Here is a 24,609-nt window from a genome sequence, read left to right on the forward strand (position 1 = left end):
AGATAGAAAGACAGGAACCATTTAAAAGAAAACCTATTTATTTTTGGAGGATACCAAAAATAAGCCAGTACATTTTCTGGGGTGATGTTAGACAAAGTAAACAAGCAATAATACAATTACATGGTACCATCTGTCCATGATCCATACTTAAATCTTCCTTAAAGCCTTCAATGTTTTCCTTCCCATTATCACTTGTAACTGTAGTAGGCAGCTACTTCTGGACACACCATGAAGATCCTTGTAAATAGCTATTTCTTAAAAGGATTTTTTTTTTGCTTTGATTTTGCCTGTTTGTTTGTTTGTGTGCACCTTCCCAAAGAAATCCTCTACTTTCAATTCACCCATAATCAACGATGTGGTGTTACAACGATCCTGAAAATATGTCTTAAGATGACAGATAGACATTGCAAACTGGGAGGAAGAAGTCATCAATTGGTCTGGATGGCACCACACCCTCCATCAAACAGCAAAAGGCAGCACCCAACCATGCCATTGAATAGAGTGAAAGAGATCGATCCCCTTGCAGGGAAGAAGTTGACCTTCTTCAGTCTGAAGAAGGGTCTCGACCCGAAACATCACCCATTCCTTCTCTCCCGAGATGCTGCCTGACCCGCTGAGTTAATCCCGCATTTTGTGTCTATCTTCAATTTAAACCAGCATCCGCAGTTCTTTTTCCTACACACCTAGAAAGAAATGTCACTACTTTCTGCATGCAGGTTTGTTGTTCCAACAACAGGCTTCTGAGCCATTGCAACACCTTTGCCTAAATGTATGGAGATTATCTTTGATTCAAGAAATTGCCAACAAAAAAACAATAACATGTAATGCATGAAATCAAGCACAGATCAGCAGTTTTGACTAACTTATGGCATTATTAAAATCAGGGCCATCAGATGATAAAAGGAATCCATAGTAAACAATCTTAAAACTCCATGAGGTAGTGCAACAATTGAAACATGCACAAAACCAAACAATTAATCAAGCACGTGCCAATAGCAATGTTAATAACAGTAGAATAGCGACTGAATATATTACTCCATGTTTTTAAATAATCCATATAAACAAAATTGCAAAGCTAGTCTTAGTGAAATATTCACTTTTGAGAATGAGGAAAACTGAAGTAGATAGTTTTTAATAAAGTTCTAATGGAACTATTGGCATTCTCAGACTAACACTAAGTAGTAAGTGGATGACAGTGAAATTACCTGCACACTATCTGCATATCGATTTTCAATAATCAAAAGTAGGTTGTGCTCCTGGTTGATCTTTTGCATCACTTCATTGAAGGCACCATGGATTATCTCCATATCAACTTCACATTTTTGCTTTAAAAAAAAGATGCAACACGTTATGAATTTACCATCCCATGACCCTCCTAAATCAATTCATTTATGGAGATAATGTGTGAACTGTGAGGAAGATGCTATGAGGTTGCAGGGTGACTTGGACAGGTTGTGTGAGTGGGCGGATGCATGGCAGATGCAGTTTAATGTGGATAAGGGTGAGGTTATCCACTTTGGTGGTAAGAATAGGAAGGCAGAGTATTATCTGAATGGTGTCAAGTTAGGAACAGGGGACGTACAACGAGATCTGGGTGTCCTAGTGCATCAGTCACTGAAAGGAAGCAGGCAGGTACAGCAGGCAGTGAAGAAAGCCAATGGGATGTTGGCCTTCATAACAAGAGGAGTTGAGTATAGGAGCAAAGAGGTCCTTCTGCAGTTGTACAGGGCCCTAGTGAGACCGCACCTGGAGTACTGTGTGCAGTTTTGGTCTCCAAATTTGAGGAAGGATATTCTTGCTATTGAGGGCGTGCAGCGTAGGTTTACTAGGTTAATTCCTGGAATGGCGGGACTATCATATGTTGAAAGACTGGAGTGACTAGGCTTGTATACACTGGAATTTAGAAGGATGAGAGGAGATCTTATCGAAACGTATAAGATTATTAGGGGGTTGGACACGTTAGAGGCAGGAAACATGTTCCCAATGTTGGGGGAGTCCAGAACAAGGGGCCACAGTTTAAGAATAAGGGGTAGGCCATTTAGAACTGAGACGAGGAAAAACTTTTTCAGTCAGAAAATTGTGAATCTGTGGAATTCTCTGCCTCAGAAGGCAGTGGAGGCCAATTCTCTGAATGCATTCAAGAGAGAGCTGGATAGAGCTCTTAAGGATAGCGGAGTCAGGGGGTATGGGGAGAAGGCAGCAACGGGGTACTGATTGAGAATGATCAGCCATGATCACATTGAATGGCGGTGCTGGCTCGAAGGGCCGAAGGGCCTCTTCCTGCATCTATTGTCTATTGTCTATAATACATGTAAATGTTGCATGTAGGGAGCTACAAAGTAATATTAAAAAGTTGCACTACAATTGCATCACAGTGAGCCAGAAAGCAGCCCTTTTGCTCTGGAATTCCAATCATCTACTCAGCCCAAAATAACTGGAAGTCTTCTTCATTTCCAAATGGTCAAATAGGTCATAAATTAAGTGAGACAGGGCATTCTCAGCGCTGATCACAATGGGTGCAGTTTCCACAGTAAAGTTATCCATAAACACAGCTCAATAGTAATAACATTTTTTTTTTAAATTTGCAAGAATGGGTGGGAGTGGAGATAAAAATGCCTTGAATTTGAATTGACTACTTACACTGAACTGCATATTTGCAGATTAAATCATGCCTATAGAGTGATTTATATTAGTGTGCCAAGGTTAAATATTTCGCATTCCGAGCAAGATGTTAGTTGATCTTACAAAAGGTATCCAACTAAAAGGTATTCTTATTGGAAAGTGAAAACCATTACAGCAACAACAAAAAAAACTATTGTAAGAATGAAAAATTAGCTCAGTTAAAATTAGCCTTGATTTCCATACTAAATAAAACTTTTGCAAACCATAACTGTATGATTGCCTACTGTGGTTGAAATTTCAAGTTCTCTGCATACGTCACGCTCTGCTTCATCCAGCATTTCATCAACACTTTTGCCGTCCTCTATTGAGGATGAGGAAGCTCTGGAGTTCAGGTCAAAAAACTTGACAAGACAGAAATAAGTTATTTGAATGGATCCACTGAAAACTTCAAAACCAATTAACCAATGGACAAAAAAGCAGCATCTAACACTAATGGTACAAATCATTCAGACGATATCTATGAACTAGGTAACATGTGGAATTCAGTGCCATTTCCACAATTCTCAGATTTTTGTTTAAACAGGATAAAAATAAAAAAATATATGAAAGTACAAAAATACATTTTGAATCTAATATAAAAATATAAAAACATAAAATGCTGGAAATACTCAGCAGGTAAAGGCACCATCTGTGGAGTGAGGAAGCACGTTCACTACCAAAGCCACAAGCCTGGCACATTAACCACATTTTTTTCGATCTCCAGACATGCTGCCTAAACAGCTAAATATTTCCAAAATGTTCAGTTTTTATTTCAGGTTTCCAGCATACAAAACACATTGCATTTGGATAATAAACTTCCAGTTATAATATACACTCATGTCATACATCTATACTTACCAACATCAATGTTACTGTAGCAAGAAGTCATGTTGATTAGTTAATGCCAAACAATTTATAATGTGTACATGCAAATACATGGTTTATATATCAATTTATAAGGCAGGAGTGTCAGAAATAAGAGGTGGAAAAAACGACAGACAGGAGACAGTAGTATATTTGAGGAAGGACAAGACAAAGGAATAATCAAAATGGTATAAAAAACAGAAAAGCAAGAGAAGGAAAAAGGGATAAGCAGTAGGAAAACCAAACAGGAGGAACATGCGTGAGAAAGCAGGTAAAGAAAGGGAAGAGAAAAAAAACAAAAGACAGGAGACTGTAAAGTATAAGGGAAGAAGCCCATGAGCAAGATGGACACTCACACCCACCCTTTCTCATCTTCATTTTAAATGGGTGACCACATCTTCTGAAACCAAGTCCTGGGGTTCAAGATTTCTCTCCCACAAGGAGAAATATTCTCTTTGCATCTACTCTCTCAAGCCCCTAAGAATCCTAAATGGTTCAATAAAATTGTTTCGAACTCCAAAACGTTATTTGGTTACAAATGTACGACATGCATATCATCTACAATCTATATAAGATTTCAATGTTATTGGCACTGTGGAAACATGTATAAAGCAAAAGAAGATACATCTTGAAGGCTGTTCCAATCAACTTGGGGCAGTCAATGGAAGTGTCTTGAGAGCAGTCAGTGTTACCGTCGAAGAAGTATTGAAGGTACTGTCGTGTATGAAGGTGGACAAATCTCCAGGGCTTGATCAGATATATCTGAGGACATTGCGCCAAACTAGAGAGGAAATTGCGGGAGCTCTGGTTGAAATTTACGAGTCGTCCTTAAATACAGGAGAGGTGCCGGAAGACTGGAGGGCAGCAAATGTTGTGCCTCTTTTCAAGAAGGGCTGCAGGGAAAATGCTGGGAACTATAGGCCGGTGAGCTTAACATCTGTAGTTGGAAAGTTACTAGAGAGTATTCTGAGGGATAGGTTATACAGGCATTTGGATGGGCAAGGGCTGATTAGGGATAGTCAGCATGGTTTTGTACGTGGGAGGTCATGTCTCACAAATCTGATTGATTTTTTTGAAGACGTGATCAAAAAGGTCAATGAGGGCAGAGCTGTAGATGTCATGTACATGGATTTTAGTATGGCATTCAACAAGGTTCCGCATGAATTCCATGTGATCTAACCTTCCAGAGCAGTCTACCAAGGAGAGATAGCTGAATGGATAGAAAATTGGCTCCATGGAAGGAAGCAGAGGGTGATGGTGGTAGGTTGCTTCTTGGACTGGAGGCCTGTGACTAGTGGTGTGCCTCAGGGTTCGGTGCTGGGCCCGTTACTGTTCGTCATCTACATCAATGATTTGGATGAGAACATACAGGGCAAGATTAGCAAGTTTGCTGATGATGCAAAAGTGAGTGGTTTCGCAGCTAGTGAAGATGGTTGTGAACGATTGCAGCAGGATCTGGATCGATTGGCCAGGTAGGCGGAGGAATGGTTGATGGTATTTAATACAGAGAAGTGTGAGGTGTTGCATTTTGGGTTGTCGAACAAAGGCAGGACCTACACAGTAAATGGTAGGCCTCTGGGCAGTGTTGTAGAGCAGAGGGATCTAGGAGTATAGGTGCATGGTCCCTTGAAGGTCGAGTCGCAGGTAGATAAGTGATCAAAAAGGCTTTTGGGATTTTGGCCTTAATCAGTCAGAGTATTGAGTATAGAAGTGGGGAGGTCATGTAGCAGTTGTACAAGACATTGGTGAGACCACATCGAGAATATTGTGTTCAGTTCTGGGCACCATGTTATAGGAAAAATATTGTCAAGCTTGAAAGGGTTCAGAAAAGATTTATGAGGATGTTGCTCGGACTAGAGGGTCATAAACCAGTGTTAATTTCTGCGGGGTAAAGTGGGTACTACACGTTTCACTGTTTGAAAATCATGACTTGAGGCATATGTTATCTTTTGCTCACTTGGAATATGTTAATGTAAATCAAAATTCTGAATCTGCTAGCATCAAGTGCCTTAGGCTGATTGTTGTTGCATTGGGTGCACTGACATGCATAAAGGTATTAGTTTTGGTATTGGTCTATTATTGTCACGTATCAAGATACAGTGAAAAACCTTACTATCCAGGCAGATCATACTACACACGAGTACACCAGGTAGTGCAAATATAAATAGAGTGCAGAGTGTATAGCTCTAAAAAAAGTGCAGTTAAAATAAGTCCAAGGGTCACAACGAGAAAGAGTAGATCTGGCATACATCCTTAGTGTATGAGGTTCATTCAAGAATCTGATAACAGCGAGGAAGTATTTGTTCTTGAAACTGGTGATAAGTACTTTCAAAATTCATTGTCGAGATGGTTGAACCAGGTCAAATTGTATTTTACATTTACACTTAGAAATATGAAGCTTTTGACCACAGCCGAATATGTGCCAAACATCCCTGTGAAGCAAAAAAGGTTTCATTCCAATTGCCATGATAGGAAGGTAGGATTCATCAACTATCTCGTTGCTAGTTTTAGAGTTCTTTTTTCAGGATAATTTAAGTTTTCCTTCTAATTTCAAAGCCTTCGTTCTATGCAACTTCTGCAACCAAGTGCAAGCTGAAAATTATTGCTCGGTTTCCATCAATGCTACAATAGATATATGGTTATGTCAGAGACAGTGCTTTGGTAGCTAGTGCCCTATTGTCTCTCTTTGCAGAGAACTGCTCATGGTCTACGCATCCCTCCACACCATTACAACAGAAATCACCACGTAATGTTCTGAACCTCCAGATACAAATCTATAACCTAAGAATCTCTGCAACAATATTTGTATTTGCAATGTTTTACACCATTTAAACATTTCTTTGGAGGAAAAATAATTTGAAGCAGAACTGTAAAAATTATTTGCAGCTACAGAAGTTAACCGAATATTTACCTTCACTGTTTTGTCAAACCATTCTGCAAGCACCTGCAGAGATTTGGCTGTTCTATGCTTAACGTCGTTGAACTCCTGTAGTTTACTGTCTCTCCACTCAATAAAACGATCAAACATTTGGTATGAATTGTGCTCAATCTCATGTGGGCCATAAGCAGCATTCATTGAGCAAGTTAAAGACTAAAGGTAGATGCACATCAATTATTATATTATGGTTTTCAACTTCTTGGTATTATTTCACTCAAAAGAACAATGCACTATACATTAAAATATATATATATATATATATATATATATATATGTGTGTGTGACCAGAACATTTATAGGCATTTCCTATAAAAAATAATAAAATTAAATTTAAAACCAGATTACCAGCTATGGAATAATTTTAACTAGCAATTATTCTGTAAAAAAGATAGCCATCACTTTATATACACCATCTTATTTTGCTTCTGCAGAAAATGAAAAGTCCAGTGAGGAAATCAATGGAAAGTTTATTACAAATTACCCATTTTACATTACTGTGATGTTAAATTTACCCTGTGCAGACACACATATTGACATAATGAAAACTCTGAAATCAAAAACTATAATCTTCCTTTGGATAAAATTCACTCTCAAATAAGCCGCTTAATTTCTTTTACTCAACAAAAGCTCCAGCCGGTGAACAATTAACATTTTACTGGCTGTGCGTTTCATGCAGTACTTATCTATTCTTTAAATTGGCAACAACAGCAAGCAACCTTCCTTAAAAAAGCATTTTATATAATCACAACTTTAAGAATTTGTATAAATTTAAACAGATTAACCCGTTAAATTATAACAAAAATAACGTGTGGTGAACAGATGGCAATTACCCACCAATAACCCGACTGGCTATTGGAAACCAGATTTCGCCAGGATCACTCAAATCCAGGTGTCATTGGGGGGGGGGGGGGGGGGAAGGAAGCTCAGTTCCAGAGGTGATATGAGAGTGACTGTCTTTTGGCAGCAAAACACCATTGATCAGCTGCAAACGTGATAAAACTGAAGTCAAGGGAAAGCCGTTTAGAGTTATACCTCACTTGAAAGAGGATGGTCACTTGAAAGAGGATGGTTGTAGCAGATGGAGGTCAGTCATCCCAGTGCCAGTTTTTAGGGCTATGTCCTAGCCCCATTTGCCTTCAGTCATTTCATCAATGACTTCTCTTCTTCACAAGGTTAAAGGAAGGGATGTTCACTTCCTGTCTCTTCCTGTCCCATATTGGTCTCAATAGCCCCATCACAATTAAAAGAACCTGGTTAGAAGGAAGTTATCCCAAGGTACGAGCAAATGCCCAAAGTGGAAATGCTCAATTCCAATTGCAACCCCCTCAGCAAATGAAGCATTCCATTCCTGCCTCCAGCAAAACCTAGACAACAATGACTGATAAATGACAAGTATCATTCACATCACACAATTTCAAACATTGATCACCTTCAACAAGAGGGGGTCATCATCTATCATTGGCACTCATTGCCAAATCCTGCACCTCCTACCTCCTGGGGCTCACCACAAATAACTCAATTGAATCAACTAGATAAATACAGCAGAATAAGAGATCAAAGTTTTGGTATTCTGCAGTTAGTAACTCACCTGCTGACACCCCAAGCCTTTCTGCCAGATATGTGAGAAATAGGATAGATTACCCTTTTCCCTGTTTCAGCAACACACAAGCTCATCGCCATCTGGAACCAAGTAGTTTGTTTGATGGATACCCTATCAACCACCTTAAATATTCTTCCCTTCCACTATTAGAGCACAGCAGATGCAATATGTACCATCCACTAAAAGCATGCAGTTACTCACCTAAGCCACCCCAAAAGCACCTCCCAAACCTACAACGTCTACTCTCAAGGACAATGGTGAAAGGTATGTGGGAACTTGGGAGAGTCACAAAATGCTGGAGTAACAGGCAACAACTCTGGATAGAAGGAAAGAAAGGATAGAAGGAACTTGGGATGGGTTCACATACTTGAAACAAACACTAATGTAATGCTTCAACACTCTAAACTAATGCATTTTATCATCATCTGATTGGGTTTCATGAGAGCAAACATAATCAGGAAGGTTTCTGATTGCCATGCATTTTCTATCAGCTGTAGTAAAATGACTGATATTGTAAAAAATAGAATCATAGGTGACAGTGCTTCAGCCAGGGATCCACCAGTAAGCTTCATTTGGAAAGATAAGTTAAATGATTTTCAGAACCAAATAAACATATTAGAGCTGCTGTACTAGCGTACCAAATTAATCAAAATTCCCAATATCATGGGAACATCAACATATATGCATGTTCCCTCCTGTTCACATACCATCCTAAATTGTAAATTTATCATCATTCATCCATCATCATTACCATGATCATGGAATTGTCTACTCAATACCCAATAGTTTAATGGGATACCTTCACAAGAGGACTTCAGCAATTCAAAATGCAACTCATCTACACCTTTTCTACAGCAATTAACGATGGACAAAAAATGCAACTGTACCAGACAAGCCAGACATCCTGTGAAATGGAAAACATATTCTAAATGGATGAACCAAACAACCAGGATTTGTTGCATAATCTGCAAGCTTCTTTTTTTCTTCCACCATCACCCAAGATTGTGCTAAATTCTACTGCCCTGCTGGTGCAATATGGTTTCAATTCCAATATGGTTTGTGGGTTCCCAGTTCATTATTCGGACCCGTTCCCATAGAGGAAGAATTGTCCAGGTCCAAGGATCTGCAGTATTGACAGCCAACTCAGGGCAAGGTGTCTGCTGTACACTGAGATCCCAATCAAAGTGTGACATGGGCTGAGTAGTGGAAATTGGGATGCTGCAGCTGTTAAAATTTAAGCTCTCAGGGTTGGTAATGTCTATAGTTTCAAGGGGCCATTTGTTACCAATAAAGAACTTCATCTGTAAATATCACCTTTTTTTTTGGCGAGGTATTCATTCCAAGGTGCTTCATCGTTTAAAAAATAAAACAAAATAGTGTTTGTTATTGAGAACACAGGATATGCCTTTTTTTGTATTTTCTCACTCCACCGTTCTCCTGAACTTCAAATTTTATCTCCTTTTCAAAAATCAGTGACCTTCGACAAACTGTGTGTGGAAGCATAAATTACGAGGACAATGATCTCTGCTACATCACAATAAGTTTCCAACACAATTCTCTCTCTCTCTCTCTCTCTCTGGGTTCACAAGAGATTCTCCTCCTCCACTAGAACTAAACTGTGAATTCTGTCCAGATTTTAATACTTATTTGGAAGGGTCAGAGCTTCAAACCCAAAGGGACCCGTTCATCGCTCACTTACTTTAACCAGAAGATAACACACCATGTTATCACAGTAAAACAGAACTGAAAGAACCAAGAAGAATCAGAACCGGTTTTCCCTTGACCACCATTTACAAAGTTCTCAGCCTTTCACTTAGAGGAGCCATCAAATTCCCATTAGGAGAATGGGGAAATACGATCAACTAATCACAGGCCAATCTCACGCAGTGCTAGTTTAGGTGCAACATGCTGGGATTATCTCATTCCATTTACGCAGGACAAACCGTGAGGGAAGAATAAGAAAACAAGGAAATAAAATATCACATATTGTGCAATGTGTAATCCCTGCAGTTATTTACTGTATTACATAAAATCGATAAACAATGCTGCTTCATTCATGCCTACATGTGGATCACAGCTACATGTATACATTTTCCCATCAAATGCTAATAAACTAAGTGCAATGAAAATGACTGCTAAAAGAACCATATTTCAAATAACCGTTAAAATCGCCTTTTAGCAACCACAGATGGGCTCCCACTGATTGTCGCCGGAAGCTTGCGTCCATTTCAGGACGGACAATGACAGTGATATAACATTTGAAACATGGATGATGGACACGAAAGAAGAAGAAGAAGCAACCACAGAACTAAGGAATTAACTCTGAAATAATTTTATGGTTGAAAGCATCCAAAATTCTAACCTTCAGAACATTTACACGATCTTGGATGGGCAACGTGTCTATTTCAAAGGTGAACCGGTCAGCGGCAGCGTAGAGTGTGTTGCGTAACTCATTACGCTTGTCAATGAGGGCGTGCACATCCTCCTAAGGATTAAAATCAACGTCTTGTCAATTATCGCACCACTGCCCAAAACCAACAAATACTCCCTACTCAGGCATTAATTATCTAATAAAATATATAATTTTGTAAAGAAACGTGAAATAAGGCAAACTCTGATGAAAGACCATTTTGACATGAAACATTGTCTCTGTTTTTCTCTCTCCACAGATGTTGCTTGATCTTGCTGACTTTTTCCAGAATTCGTTATTTGATGATGGGAGGCCGCAGGTCAATGTTTGTGATTGTTGCTCAATTTCTGACCTAACAGTTTACAGTGCCTTCCATAATGTTTGAGACAAAGACTTATCATTTATTTATTTGCCTCTGTACTCCACAATTTGAGATTTGTAATTTAAAAAAATCACATGTGGTTAAAGTGCACATTGTCAGATTTTATTAAAGGCCAGTTTTATACATTTTGTTTTCACCATGTAGAAATTACAGCAGTGTTTATACATAGTCCCCCCCCCCCCCATTTCAGGGCACCATAATGTTTGGGACATATGGCTTCACAGGTGTTTGTAATTACTCAGGTGTGTTTAATTGCCTCCTTAATGCAGGTATAAGAGAGCTCTCAGCACCTAATCTTTCCTCCAGTCTTTCCATCACCTTTGGAAACTTATATTGCTGTTTATCAACATGACCAAAGTTGTGCCAATGAAAGTCAAAGAAGCCATTATGAGACTGAGAAACAAGAATAAAACTGTTAGAGACATCAGCTGAAACTGAGGCTTACCAAAATCAACTGTTTGGAACATCATTAAGAAGAAAGAGAGCACTGGTGAGCTGACTAATCGCAAAGGGACTGGCAGGCCAAGGAAGACCTCCACAGCTGATGACAGAAGAATTCTCTCTACAATAAAGAAAAATCCGCAAACACCTGTCCGACAGATCAGAAGCATTCTGCAGGAGTCAGGTGTGGATTTGTCAATGATCACTGTCTGCATAAGACTTCATGAATAGAAATACAGAGGCTACACTGCAAGATGCAAACCACTGGTTAGCTGCAAAAATAGAATGGCCAGGTTATAGTTTGCCAAGAAGTACTTAAAAGAGCAACCACAGTTCTGGAAAAAAGGTCTTGTGGACAGATGAGGAAGATTAACTTATATCAGAGTGATTGCAAGAGAAAAGTGTGGAGGAGAGTAGGAACTGCCCAAGATCCAAAGCATACCACCTCATCTGTGAAACACGATGGTGGGGGTGTTATGGCCTGGGCATGTATGGCTGCTGAAGATACTGGCTCACTTATCGTCATTGATGATACAACTGCTGATGGTAGTAGCATAATGAATTCTGAAGTATATAGACACATCCTATCTGCTCAAGTTCAAACAAATGCCTCGAAACTCATTGGCCGGCAGTTCATTCTACAGCAAGACAATGATCCCAAACATACTGTGAAAGCAACAAAGGAGTTTTTCAAAGCTAAAAAATGGTCAATTCTTGAGTGGCCGTCAATCACCCGATCTGAACCCAATTGAGCATGCCTTTTATATGCTGGAGAGAAAACGGAAGGGGACTAGCCCCCAAAACAAGCATAAGCTAAAGATGGCTGCAATACCGGCCTGGCAGAGCATCACCAGAGAAGACACCCAGCAACTGGTGATGTCCATTAATCGAAGACTTCAGGCAGTCATCGCATGCAAAGGATATGCAACAAAATACTAAACATGACGACTTTCATTTACATGACGTTGCTGGGTCTCAAACATTATGGTGCCCTGAAATGGGGGGGGACTATGTATAAACACTGCTGTAATTTCTACATGGTGAAGCCAAAATGTATAAAAATTGCCTTTATTAAAATCTGACGTTGTGCACTTTAACCACATGTGATTTTTTTCTATTACAAATCACAAATTGTGGGGTACAGAGGCAAATAAATAAATGATGGGTCTTTGTCCCAAACATTATGGAGGGCACTGTATATATAATTGAGTTACGCGAGAGAATTGGGATTCGAACATCCATGGTGCATTGCACATTATTAGTGTTAGAATTAGTCTAGTATTACTGCTAGAGAGATAGGAGAAATGTTGGCTAAATATAAATGTTGGAGTTACAGCTAATGTAACTCCTCCATCACAATCCCATGGTACATCTTGCTTCCCCCTCCCAACCTGCCCCTCTCCAAAAGCAATACAAATTGCCCAGAGGCAAGGGGGTGAAGTGGAAATGTTTGTTCTTGATTAGACAATGGTCAATTCCATTGGCAACACCTCAGTAAGTGAAGCAGTCCGTGCCATACATAGTAAGACAGACAACATTCAGGGAAGTGCTGATAAGCGACAAGTAACATCTCCATCAAAGTGACGTACAATAGCCACCTCCACCACGAGAGATTAGACACCTATCTTTGATGCTCAATGGCATTGCCATTGCCAGGTCCTCCACTATAAACATCCCAGACCAGAATCTTGACTAAGAAAGCCATGTAAATACTGTAGCTGCAAGAGCAGTTTAGAAGCTTGTATCCTGCTGCAAGCAACTTTCCCTCTGACATCCGAAAGCTTTGCAACATTTACAAAGCACAAATCTGGAGCTCACAATCTCAATTTAATCCCTGAATGAATTTTGGATGCATGATGTCCTTCCAATACACTGTTATCTTTCATCCATTCACAAACTTTTAATGCGCAATTAAATTTGCTGAACTCATCCAAGATATGCAAAATGTTTTATATTTGTCGCTTTGAAGGCAATGCTTTGTAGAATCACTGTATGCAACAAGATGTGATTGTACATTCACTTGAACAAAGTCAATTGTTCATTCAGGACTCGTGGACATATACTTTATCAAAAAGGTCCGCTCTGATTTATTCTGTCCTTTTTATATCTCTAATTTCCCTCTCCCCTGACTCTCACTCTGAAGAAGGGGCTTGACACAAAACATCACCTATTTCTTTTCTCCAGAGAAGCTGCCTGATCCGCTGAGTTGCTCCAGCATTTTGTGTCTATCTTCGGAGAAGATAGAGGTTTGACTGGGGATTTCCAGACTATATCGTCCATATATCGGGAGATATGGTTGTTCGATGAGCTAGGGGATGGACAGATGTACAGGAGGCCCAAACTGGAGAAAGAGAGTTCACAAAGGGAAACATAGAAAATAGGTGCAGGAGTAGGCCATTCACCCCTTCGAGCCAGCACCGCCATTCAATATGATCATGGCTGATCATCCAAAATCTGTACCCCGTTCTGAATTTTTCCCCATATCCCTTGATTCCCTTAGCCCCAAGAACTAAATCCAACTCTCTATTGAAACCATCCAGTGAATTGGTCTCCACTGCCTTCTGTGGCAGAGAATTCCACAGATTCATAACTCTCTGGGTGAAAAAAGTTTTTCCTCATCTCAGTCCTAAATGGCCTATCCCTTATTCTTAAACTGTGACCCCTGGTTCTGGACTCCCAACATCGGGAACATTTTTCCTGCATCTACCCTGTCCAATTCTCCAAGAATTTTATATATTTCTTTAAGATCCCTTCTCATCCTTCTAAATTCAATCAAATACAAACCCAGTCGACCCATTCTTTTTTCATATGTCAGTCCCGCCATCCCGGGAATTAACCTGGTGAACCTACGCTGCACTCCCTCAATAGCAATAATGTTCTTCTTCAGATTAGGAGACCAAAATTGCACACAATATTCCAGGCACAGTCTCACCGGGGCCCTGTACAATGCAGTAGGACCTCCTTGCTCTTAAACTCAAATCCTCTCGCAATGACGGCCAACATACCATTAGCTTTCTTCACTGCCTGCTCTACCTGCATGCTTACTTTCAGTGACTGATGTACAAGCACACCCAGGTCTCGTTGCACCTCCCCTTCTCCTAATCTGACACCATTCAGATAATAATCTGCCTTCCTGTTCTTGCCACCAAAGTGGATAACCTCACATACACTAAACTCTTGTGTGGGACCTTGTCAAAGGCTTTTTGAAAGTCCAGATACACCACATCCACTGGCTCTCCCTTATCCAGTCTACATGTTACATCCTCAAAAAATTCCAAAAGATTAGTCAAGCATGATTTCCCCTTCATAAATCCATGCTGACTTTGACCGATCCTGTCACTGCTTTCCAAATGCGCTGCTATAACATCTTTAATAATCAACTACAGCATCTTCCCCACTAACGATGTAAGGCTAACTGTTCTATAATTCCCTGTTTTCTCTCTCCCTCCTTTCTTAAAAAGTGGAGTTACATTGGCTACTCTCCAGTCCACAGGAACTGATCCAGAGTCGAGAGAACATTGGAAAATGATCACCAATGCATCCACGATTTCTAGGGCCACCTCCTTGAGTACTCTGGGATGCAGACCATCAGGCCCCACAGATTTATTTGCCTTCAGTCCCAACAGTTTACCTAACACCATTTCCTGACTAATGTGGATTCCCTTCAGTTCCTCCCTCCCACTAGATCCTCAATCCCCTAGTATTTCCGGGAGATTGTTTGTGTCTTCCTTAGTGAAGATAGAACCAAAGTACTCGTTTAACTGTTCTACCATTTCCTTGTTTCCCCGATATAAATTCACCTGTCTCTGACTCTAAGGGACTTACATTCGTCTTCACTAATCTTTTCCTTTTTGCATACCTAAAGAAACTTTCAGTTTTTATATTCCCCGCAAGCTTTCTTTCATACTCTTTTTCCCCCCTCTTAATTAACCCCTTTGTCCTCCTTTCTTGAGTTCTAACTTTCTCCCAGTCCTCTGGTTTGCCGCTTTTTCTGGCCAATTTATTTGGCTCTTCCTTGGCTTTATCACTGTCCTTGACTTCCCTTGTCAGCAAGTTGAGCCACCTTCCCAGTTTTATTTTTTCGCCAGACAGGGATGAACAATTTTTGGAGTTCATCCATGTGGTCTTTAAATCTTCGCCATTGCATCTCCACTGTCAACCCTTTAAGTATAATTTTCCAGTCTATCCTAGCCAATTCCCGTCACATACCTTCAAAGTCTCCTTTATTCAAGTTCAGGACCCTAGTCTCTGAATTAACCGTGTCACTCTCCATCCTAATGCAGAATTCCACCATATTATGGTCACTGTTGCCCGAGGGGCCTTGCACAACAAGATCGCTAACTAATCCTTCCTCATTACACAATATCCAGTCTAAGAAGGCCTGCCCTCTAGTCGGTTCCTCTACATATTGGTTTAAAAACCCATCCCGTATACATTCCAAGAAATCCTCCTCCTCGGCACTGTTACCAATTTGGTTGGCCCAATCTACATGTAGATTAAATCCACCCATGATAACCGCTGTAAGTTTGCTACACGCATCCCTAATTTCCTGCACAGTGGCAAGAAGAAATTGGCAGTGGCACACGTTCCTGCACAGTGGCTAGCTCGAAGGGCTTGATGCTATCCCCAACCTTCCTACTGCTGTTTGGTGGTCTGTATACAATCAAATATAGTTTGATATAGATAATTACAGAGATAGGGAGGTTCAAGCCCACAACGGGATTTGAAAAATTGAGCTGTTTGTAGCCGAAACGCCGATATATTCATCGAACACAAGGTATAAATGAGTGGGACAGGTGTAAACCACAACCCAGATGCCAGAGAATCGAATCGGCTTGAAACTATATGTGGAAAGATGTGTTGGAAGGAATTGCAGATTGACACAAAATGCTGGATAAACAAGGAACTGCTGAAACAATAAATGCTGGATAAACACGATGCTGGTTTAAACCAAAGATAGACAAAAAAAGCTGGAGTAACTTAGCGGGTCAGACAGCATCTCTGGAGAAAAGGAATAGGTGACATTTCGGGTCGAGACCCTTCTTCAGACTGAGAGTTAGGGCGAAAGGGAAACGAGAGATATAGACGGTGGAAAGATATTGGCCGGCGGATTGAGTCAAACTCACCTGCCATTCCCATCGGGCACGAAGCAGTTCCAAATGAGCGAGGTGGGCGAATTACAGTGTACAGGTTCAGAACAGTGAAAATTGATGACAAGAGACAAAGAGGAAAATGCAATTAGGTTTTAACCAGAAATTATTGTCAATTTTTTTTTTAAGTGGAGGCAATCTTTGTTTGGTGCAACCATAGAACAGTGCCAGCAGGATCAAAAATGTGATGCTTCAAATTCCATAAAGAAAATATATGTGGCATGTTCAAAGATGGATCTGTGAAGGAAATTACATTTTTCTGAAGCTGAAATAAACAATATCACTTTTCAGATGTGTTGAATCCTGGAGCTCAGTGTCCTGGAGCTCGGAATCTCACATTATACCATTATTCATCATGGCTTGGTTTTCTTTGCCTCTCATCCACCTCCTGTGTGTCTACTGTCTCATGGGCCTTCTCATCAACCTCCTGCATTGAATGTAAAATTTTGCAAGATGCAATGGATTGTAACAGCCTGATCTTTTAGTTGTTCTGCAACCAACATGTCTATCTAAGGAATAAATCCATAGACCTGTGTCAGAAGGAACTGCAGATGCTGGTTTAAACCGACGATAGACACAAAAAGCTGGAGTAACTCAGGCAGCATCTCTGGAGAGAAGGAATGGGTGACGTTCCAGGTCGAGACCCTTCTTCAGACTGGTTTGGGATAAGGGAAATTAGAGATATAGACGGTGATGTGGAGAGATAAAGAACAATGAATGAAAGATATGCAAAAAAGTAACGATGATAAAGGAAACAGGATAAAGGAAAAAGCTGTTTGTTGGACGAAAATGAGAAGCTAGTGCGACTTGGGTGGGGGAGGGATAGAGAGGGAATGCCAGAGCTACCTGAACTAAGAGAAATCAATATTCATACCACTGGGCTGTAAGCTGCCCAAGCGAAATATGAGATGCTGTTCCTCCAATTTGCGTTTAGCCTGACTCTGACAATGGAGGAGACCGAGGTCAGAAAGGTCTGTGTAGGAATGGGAAGAATTAAAATGTCCAGCAACCGGGAGACCAGATTGGATCACGCGGGCTGAGCGAAGGTGTTCCGTGAAACGATCGCCCATTCTTTAGGGAATGAGGCTCCCCTCTCCCATCACAGATGAGGCCCTCACTCGTGTCTACTCGGTAGCCCGCAGCTCCGCCCTTGCTCCCCCTCCCCTAGTCATAACAGACAGAGTCCCCCTAGTCCTCACCTTCCCCCCACCATCAGCCGTCGCATACAACACATAATCCTCCAAAACTTCCGTCACCTCCAACGGGATCCCACCACTAGCCCCAATTTCCCATCTCCACCCCTTTCCACATTCCGCAGAGACCATTCCCTTCGTAACTCCCTGGTTAGCTCATCCCTTCCCACCCAAACCACCCCCTCCCCAGATACCTACCCCTGCAAATGCAGAAGATGGAGCACCTGTCACTATATCTCCTCCCTCAAATCTGTCCAGGGACCCCGACAGTTCTTTCAGGTTAGGCAGAGGTTCACTTGCATCTCCTCCAACCTCATCTACTGTATCCGTTGTTCAAGATGTGGACTTTTATACATCGGTGAGACCAAACGCAGACTGGGCGATCGGTTCGCGGAACACCTTCGCTCAGCTTGCGTGAACCAACCTGATCTCCCGGTTGCTGGACACTTTAATTCTCCTTCCCATTCCTACACAGACCTTTCTGTCCTCAGTCTCCTCCATTGACTAAATCCACAGAACTATTGTTTTGACATTTCTACAATGTGTCAGCAGTTCAAAGCACAGACACTTTATATGTGCTTTAAGATGATCTGTAACCATGTCTCCCACAGCTATCTATTCATTTATATAGACACCCGTAATTTACATAATGCAGGCATAATGGATTCCAGAATCATTAAATTTGTCATGACTAGTTGCAGTAGAAGAAGGGGAAGAACAACAGCCACACTATGAAATCTAACGAGGCATCCGATTTAGACTGCTCAGAAAAGCCATTTCCTTTCTCCGCCCAAAACCATCTCTCTCAAAGTGACTGTGGATTGGGAATACTAGATAAAGTAGGGTGGTTCAATCATTATTCCACCTGGACTTGTGTTCTAAAAAGAATGTTTACACACATAATTCAAGACACTACTGACGATTATGCAAACAAAATACTTATTTTTCTGAACTACAGATTTACTGAGATTATCAAACAAGAAATGTGTCCATTTGCAGTAGATTAGTTCAAATTGTTATCATAATTAATCAGCATATTCTACCAAATTTCTACCAAAGTTAGCAAAATAAATTAGTCCAACACACCAATGATTTGCATTTTCTAAGTGCTTCCTGGGCCAAGTCGTATTCATTCCAAATATTTTCGAGACTCTTCATTGACTGTGGCTTTTGAAGAGATCCCTCGGTCATAACTTTCATTGCATCAGAAAGGTCATCTCCGAAACGATTCTCATGTAACTCACTCCTGCAAGATCAAACAACAAAACGGTGTGCTCCTAACTTTAGAGTTTTATGAGGTTCTCTAAGTAGTGCATTTCACATACTATTTGTCCAGAAAGGGGATAAAAGAAAACATCCAAAAGGACAGAAATTCGGGTTTGTCCTCCATAGGCATTGATCATGCCAATAATTCCTCTGAAGAAAATATGGGTACAACAGGTCTCACAATTCGCAACATGGCATTTTATTTGTTGTTTATGAACAGTCCAAAATAAAGAAAAATAAATTGTACCCACAACTCAAGAACTGCAAGGAATTTATGGGTGCACCATAAACTATAGTCATGTTTAGTGCAATGATTTATACTGATTAAATGATCAGAAAAGATTAACATCAACGACTGTATTTTGCTCATCAATTTAATTTGGTTTAGAGATACAGCACAGAAACAGGCCCTTCGGCCCACCGAGCCCACGCCGACCAGCGATCCCCACACTATCCTACACACACTAGGGACAATTTACAATTATACCAAACCAATTAAACTACAAACTTGTATATCTTTGGTGTGGGAGGAAACCGGAGATCCCAGAGAAAACCCACGTAGGTCACAGGGAGAACGTACAAACACCATACAGACAGCACCTGCCGTCAAGATCAAACCTGGGTCTCTGGCGCTGTAAGGCAACAACTCTATCACTGCGTCCTTGTCAACATTGATACATGAAAATTACATGAAATTATGGGATTACTAAAAATTAATCAAAAATGCTGCTATGCAAGGTAATGTCTTACCTAACCTGTTTGAGTTTCTCAATTTTCTCTGCCAAACACCCCAGCTTTGTTTCAACAGCATGCTTCAGTTCATCTTTGAATTTCAATTCTGCCTTTTGATGCTGTTTTAATTCTTCCTCCATTTCCTAAATAAAAATCAAAGAGAATTAGAACTTTAAATCTCTATTATTGTTTCAAAATATGTTCATTTTAAAAAATAAAAATTTAAAGTAAGCTCCTTCCATTTTGTACCATCTCATACCCACAATCTACATATGAAATGCAACCTGGCGGTGGCCATTCATTGAAGATTCTTAAGAATCAGGGGATGAGTTCCCCAGCAAAAGGAGATACAAGAGATTGCAGATGCTGTAATGTTGAGCAAATAAAAAGTCCGAGAGGAACTCAGTGGGTCAGGCAGCATCTGTAGAAAGAATTGACAGACAATATTCTAGGTCAGTACCCTGCTTCAATCTGAAAAAGAGTCCCTACCGAAAACATCACCTGTTCATTTCCCTCCATAGATGTTGCCTGATCTGCTGAATTCCTACGGCAATTTGTTTTTATTTTGCACGTGTAGCCCAGTCAGGCACTCAAGCCTGCTCCATCATTCAATAAGATGATGGCTTCAAAACTACTTTCCTATTCTCCGTCTCCTCTTGCAGGATAAATATCGCTGAATGTCTTCCTTGAATACACTCAACACTGAATCCACAGGGTCACTCTGCAAGAAGAAATTCTTCATCTCAATCTGAAATCAGTGATCACTTAATCTGAAAATGCACCCCTTGGATCTCGATACAATGGGAGGAAATATCCTCTCAGCACCCACTCTGTCAATTCCCCTCAGTAACCTAAACATTTCAAAAAGATCACCACTCATTCTGTCTCAATGATAACAAATTTTGTGGAATCAGTGGCAATCCTGTTGAAAGGGGTTGAGAATTGGCTGATTGATGACGATTCATGTTATTAATGGATCTCAGGTAGAGAAGTTGCCAATGGTCTTGAGAAGGAATTGTTGTCACGTCCTTGCGATTTATCGCATTCAATAAATATCTAGCTGTAGGTGTTGAACAAATTGATGCACAAATTGACATGAATAATGTAAACTGCCAGGTGGTTGCATTGTAGAGGATGTCCAGTGCAATGCGCTGAGGGCAATTAACACATTTAATTGCCCCACATTCCTACAGAACTAACTTACAACTATTATACAACACTCATCATCTGTCTCTCTCCATCCCCTCTCCCACCCAACAAACCTGTGATTCCCTAATCCTCTGCCAGCCCCAAACATCCCCTCCCATCCAGCCACTCTTCAATCATCTACAACCCCCAAGCCCCCATATCCATCCTTTCCGAACTCAACCTTTTCTCCTGATCCATTCTGCAGAGCAATGATTTCTATTTAAATTAGCATACTTTCAATTCCAGCTGCTGCTGTGTAAGCTGACTTTCCAGCAACTGGCAGTTCTGGAGATAAGTGACGTTTTTTGTTCTCAACGTTTCATTTTGATCTTCCAGTAATCTTTGATCATGTTGCATCTTGATCATGTTGTGCATCTGTCCTGAGCAACAGTGGGTTAGTGATTTTTTCTCCCTGAAAAGAGCAATTTAAAAGTTAACAAAGTATGTTGAGATGTCTATGTCATGTCTGGTAAATAGTTCTGCATTAAAACACCTAAATTGAAAATCAATGTTTTAAAATATCGTAAGTACTTTTTGAAAGGGATTAACCAAATGTTTGCACTGACAAGGCAGCCAGACATGCACTGCAGACAAAATGTGTGGGAAGGAACTGCAGATGCTGGTTTAACAAAAGATAGACACAAAAAAATGGAGTAACTCAGTGGGACAGGCAGCATCTCTGGAGAGAGGGAATGGGTGACGTTTCGGGTCAAGACCCCTTCAGACCTAAGGGGTCCAATGCACCCAAGGGTCTCGACCCGAAACGTCACCCGTTCCTTCTCTCCAGACATGCTGCCTGTTCCGCTGAGTTACTCCAGCTTTTTGCATGTCATTCATGCCATGCACTGCACATCATTCAACACCACTGCACATCCACACAGCTCAAAGCTCAGGATCCCAGGCACTTCAGAAACTCGAAAGAAAACTGGATTTCATGAATCACACATTAAGCCATTAATTAAACCATTACAAAAATCCCATCATCACTGCATTACCCAGCATTACCTAATAGAATTTCTTAGTCTCCGAACAATAATTTAATCCATTTCCAAGAAACATTTATTTACATTGGTTAAATAATCAGGGAGATTTATTTAACCTCAGATGAATACAGCAATTCTACAGCAATGAACAAATAGCATTATTGGTTTACACATTTAATAACGTTACCTGATAATAACAGTTGCACAGAATTCAACTGACATTTCAAGAAATTACAATGCACTTACAATGCATGCACAAGGGCATTTTTCCCATCCATCTTTATATCTCTGCTTCGATGTTGTATGGAATTCATTCGACCTTTTGTTTTAATTCCAAGATAATCATTTCTTGAGTCCAGAATATTCGTCACTTTCTGTGAATCATCGCTGAGTCCCTGAACCACTTCTGCTTTACTGCCATTGATCAGTGTGGCTGCAGTGCTCTTTACTCTTTCAAAGTTGTAGATAGGAACCACATTGTACTTTTCAGCAAACCCCTTCTCAGCAACCTCTTGGCCAATGTTGAGAGCATCACTCTCAGCTTCAACAAGAAAGGTTCCATCATGAGCTGTATCTCTGTGGCTGATTCTAATTATTTTATCATTTATCAAACTGGCCAGAAATCTTCTTCCCTGAAAATTTTCAAACAAAATGTAAATATCAAAACAATTATAATGAATTAACTGCTCTTTTACGGCATGTCCAGTATTAAGCAAATAGTGTGCAAAGTTTTGTCAAGGAGGTGAAACAAAGCAATCTTGAAAAAAACCCATATGTAAAATTCTCCCAAAATGGCACAAATGTGCACAACTGGCTGTGTGTTGCACAAATTAATGTTCTTTCATCAAAAGTCTCTCTTCCAATTTCCTCTCCCATACTATAAGCAGTCTGAAGTCTGATCCCGGCTCAAAACATCACCCTTTCGTGTTCTCCAGAGATGATGCCTGACCCTCTGAGTTACTGCATCTCTTTGTGTCCACTTTTAGGACTTTGCCTGCCTCTCCCAGCCAGTTCCTCAACCTCTGGAATCTAATATTTTACCAGTGTTTTCAATCTTAGTCTTGATAAACACAGACTTCATTATGAATATTTACTCACCCTTGCCTATGCGGTGTCACATTATTTTTCAGACTACTTATTAATCCCACTATTTATTTTCTAATCTGTTTGCTGCAATTTTATTTATTGAAGTGCATGGTTTCCGTTAATACTCTGCTAATCTAGTGTGATTCCAACTTTCTAGATCAAATTTCATAACAATGGTGATTTTGTTTCCACATTTGTCTCAGACAACTATGCTTCACAATTTCTTTTCTGCCTAATTTCCTGCATGGTTCCCTTCATAGCACGTCATCTTTTCCATCAAATTATGGTCAATACTGGAAAAAAAAAAGCAGTGCTAAATCAATTTTGGTTAATAAACAATCTTTCCACACAACCGCTCACTTGAGTTCCTAAACCAATTATTCTATGGAACGAATCAATATCATATCTAACATTATGATTAAATATCTACAACATTAATAGTAAATAGGGTTTTGTGCACAACCCGCAGGCATTGCCACTTTCATTTCACTGCACATCGAGTATGTGTATGTGACAAATAAATTTGACTTGACTTGACAGTAAATTGATTTACCAAGATAACCACAGCAGTTTCTATTCACATTTCTCCAGTTTTTAAACAGGTTCAATCTATCCTTTTCACTTAGTTTTCTGCAATATACAAGGGTTTACCCACTTGTCTCACATCTCTCAACCCCATTCAAATGGTACGACCATCGACTGATTACAAAAATAACTCCAGGATGATCATGATTTGAATAGGAGCATTGGACAAAAGCAGATCATCAATATTTATGAAAATAAAAGGCTTTAGCTCGAAGGTCCAGTGGAAAAAGCACAATAATAATCTCAGGATACAAATAAAAATAATCATCTCCATCTCTAATTTCCAATACAACAACATGCAGTTCTCCGCAATACTCCAATCACAGATTCTTGCCCATATCCTTGTTTCTTATTCTCCCACATTCCCAACGACCATTATCAAGTGTGGAGATGCGAGAAACTGGAGATTCAGGAATCTTGAGGGGGGAAAAAAGGGCTGAAAGGAATCAGCTGGTCAGGCAGCATCTACCAAAGGAATGGCCAGAACATCTGCAGATAAACTATTATGAATAGCTTGGTTACACTCACTGCCAAGTTTAGAGATCAAGAACATTTTTTTATAAATGATATTCTGCAAAAGGAACAAAAGAGGCAGAAAGGGAAGGGCAGAATGACAGCTAGGTAGAGCAAAGCTATGCAGACAGCGAGGAGGGCGAGCTGAAAGAAAACGAGGGTGAACTGTACAAAGAACAGGGGACGGGGAAGAGCACTGGAAGAGGGGTATGTCATGGGTAAGTATTGCAATGTATTGTCCAACCTGTTTCTTTGAATGCCAGTTCAAATTCTTTATCTTTTTTAACCCTTAATGCTTCAAAAAAAAAATATTGCCCGATTTGCCAATCTATTAATAAATGCACGTTAATGGGAATCAATTGACGACCTTCATTTTGACATAATTCACACATAGACTTGTACGGCTACGCCTTCTGCAGTCTGTCTTTCCAACACCACGAGTAACATCCCTCTCCCTATACATTTAAATTCCAGACATTGCTGAACCGTGAAATTAACAGAACTGATGCGGAGAATATTTAGCAGGGCATGACTTGGTGTGGAATGTTTCAGTTATGAGGAGACTGGATTTGTTTTCCTTGGAGCAGAGGAGGCCAAAGGGTGCCCTGATAAAGATA

General features: G+C 40.3%; 1 protein-coding gene across 1 annotated transcript in view; it reads right to left on the bottom strand.

Moving 5' to 3' along the window:
* The window catches only part of stk31 (serine/threonine kinase 31), a 68,768-nt gene that overhangs the window by 23,326 nt on the left and 20,833 nt on the right, over positions 1-24,609 (bottom strand). The window contains exons 7-14 of the mRNA XM_078423048.1: positions 22,055-22,440; positions 21,060-21,237; positions 19,656-19,780; positions 18,726-18,885; positions 10,426-10,548; positions 6,437-6,616; positions 2,886-3,023; positions 1,206-1,325 (exon numbers count right to left, since the gene is read on the bottom strand). Of these exons, the coding sequence (XP_078279174.1) occupies positions 1,206-1,325; positions 2,886-3,023; positions 6,437-6,616; positions 10,426-10,548; positions 18,726-18,885; positions 19,656-19,780; positions 21,060-21,237; positions 22,055-22,440 (1,410 nt within the window). The remainder of the gene's footprint in view (positions 1-1,205; positions 1,326-2,885; positions 3,024-6,436; positions 6,617-10,425; positions 10,549-18,725; positions 18,886-19,655; positions 19,781-21,059; positions 21,238-22,054; positions 22,441-24,609) is intronic.

This window comes from Rhinoraja longicauda, chromosome 2 (genome assembly GCF_053455715.1).
Source record: "Rhinoraja longicauda isolate Sanriku21f chromosome 2, sRhiLon1.1, whole genome shotgun sequence".
Taxonomy (NCBI): Eukaryota; Metazoa; Chordata; class Chondrichthyes; order Rajiformes; family Arhynchobatidae; genus Rhinoraja; species Rhinoraja longicauda.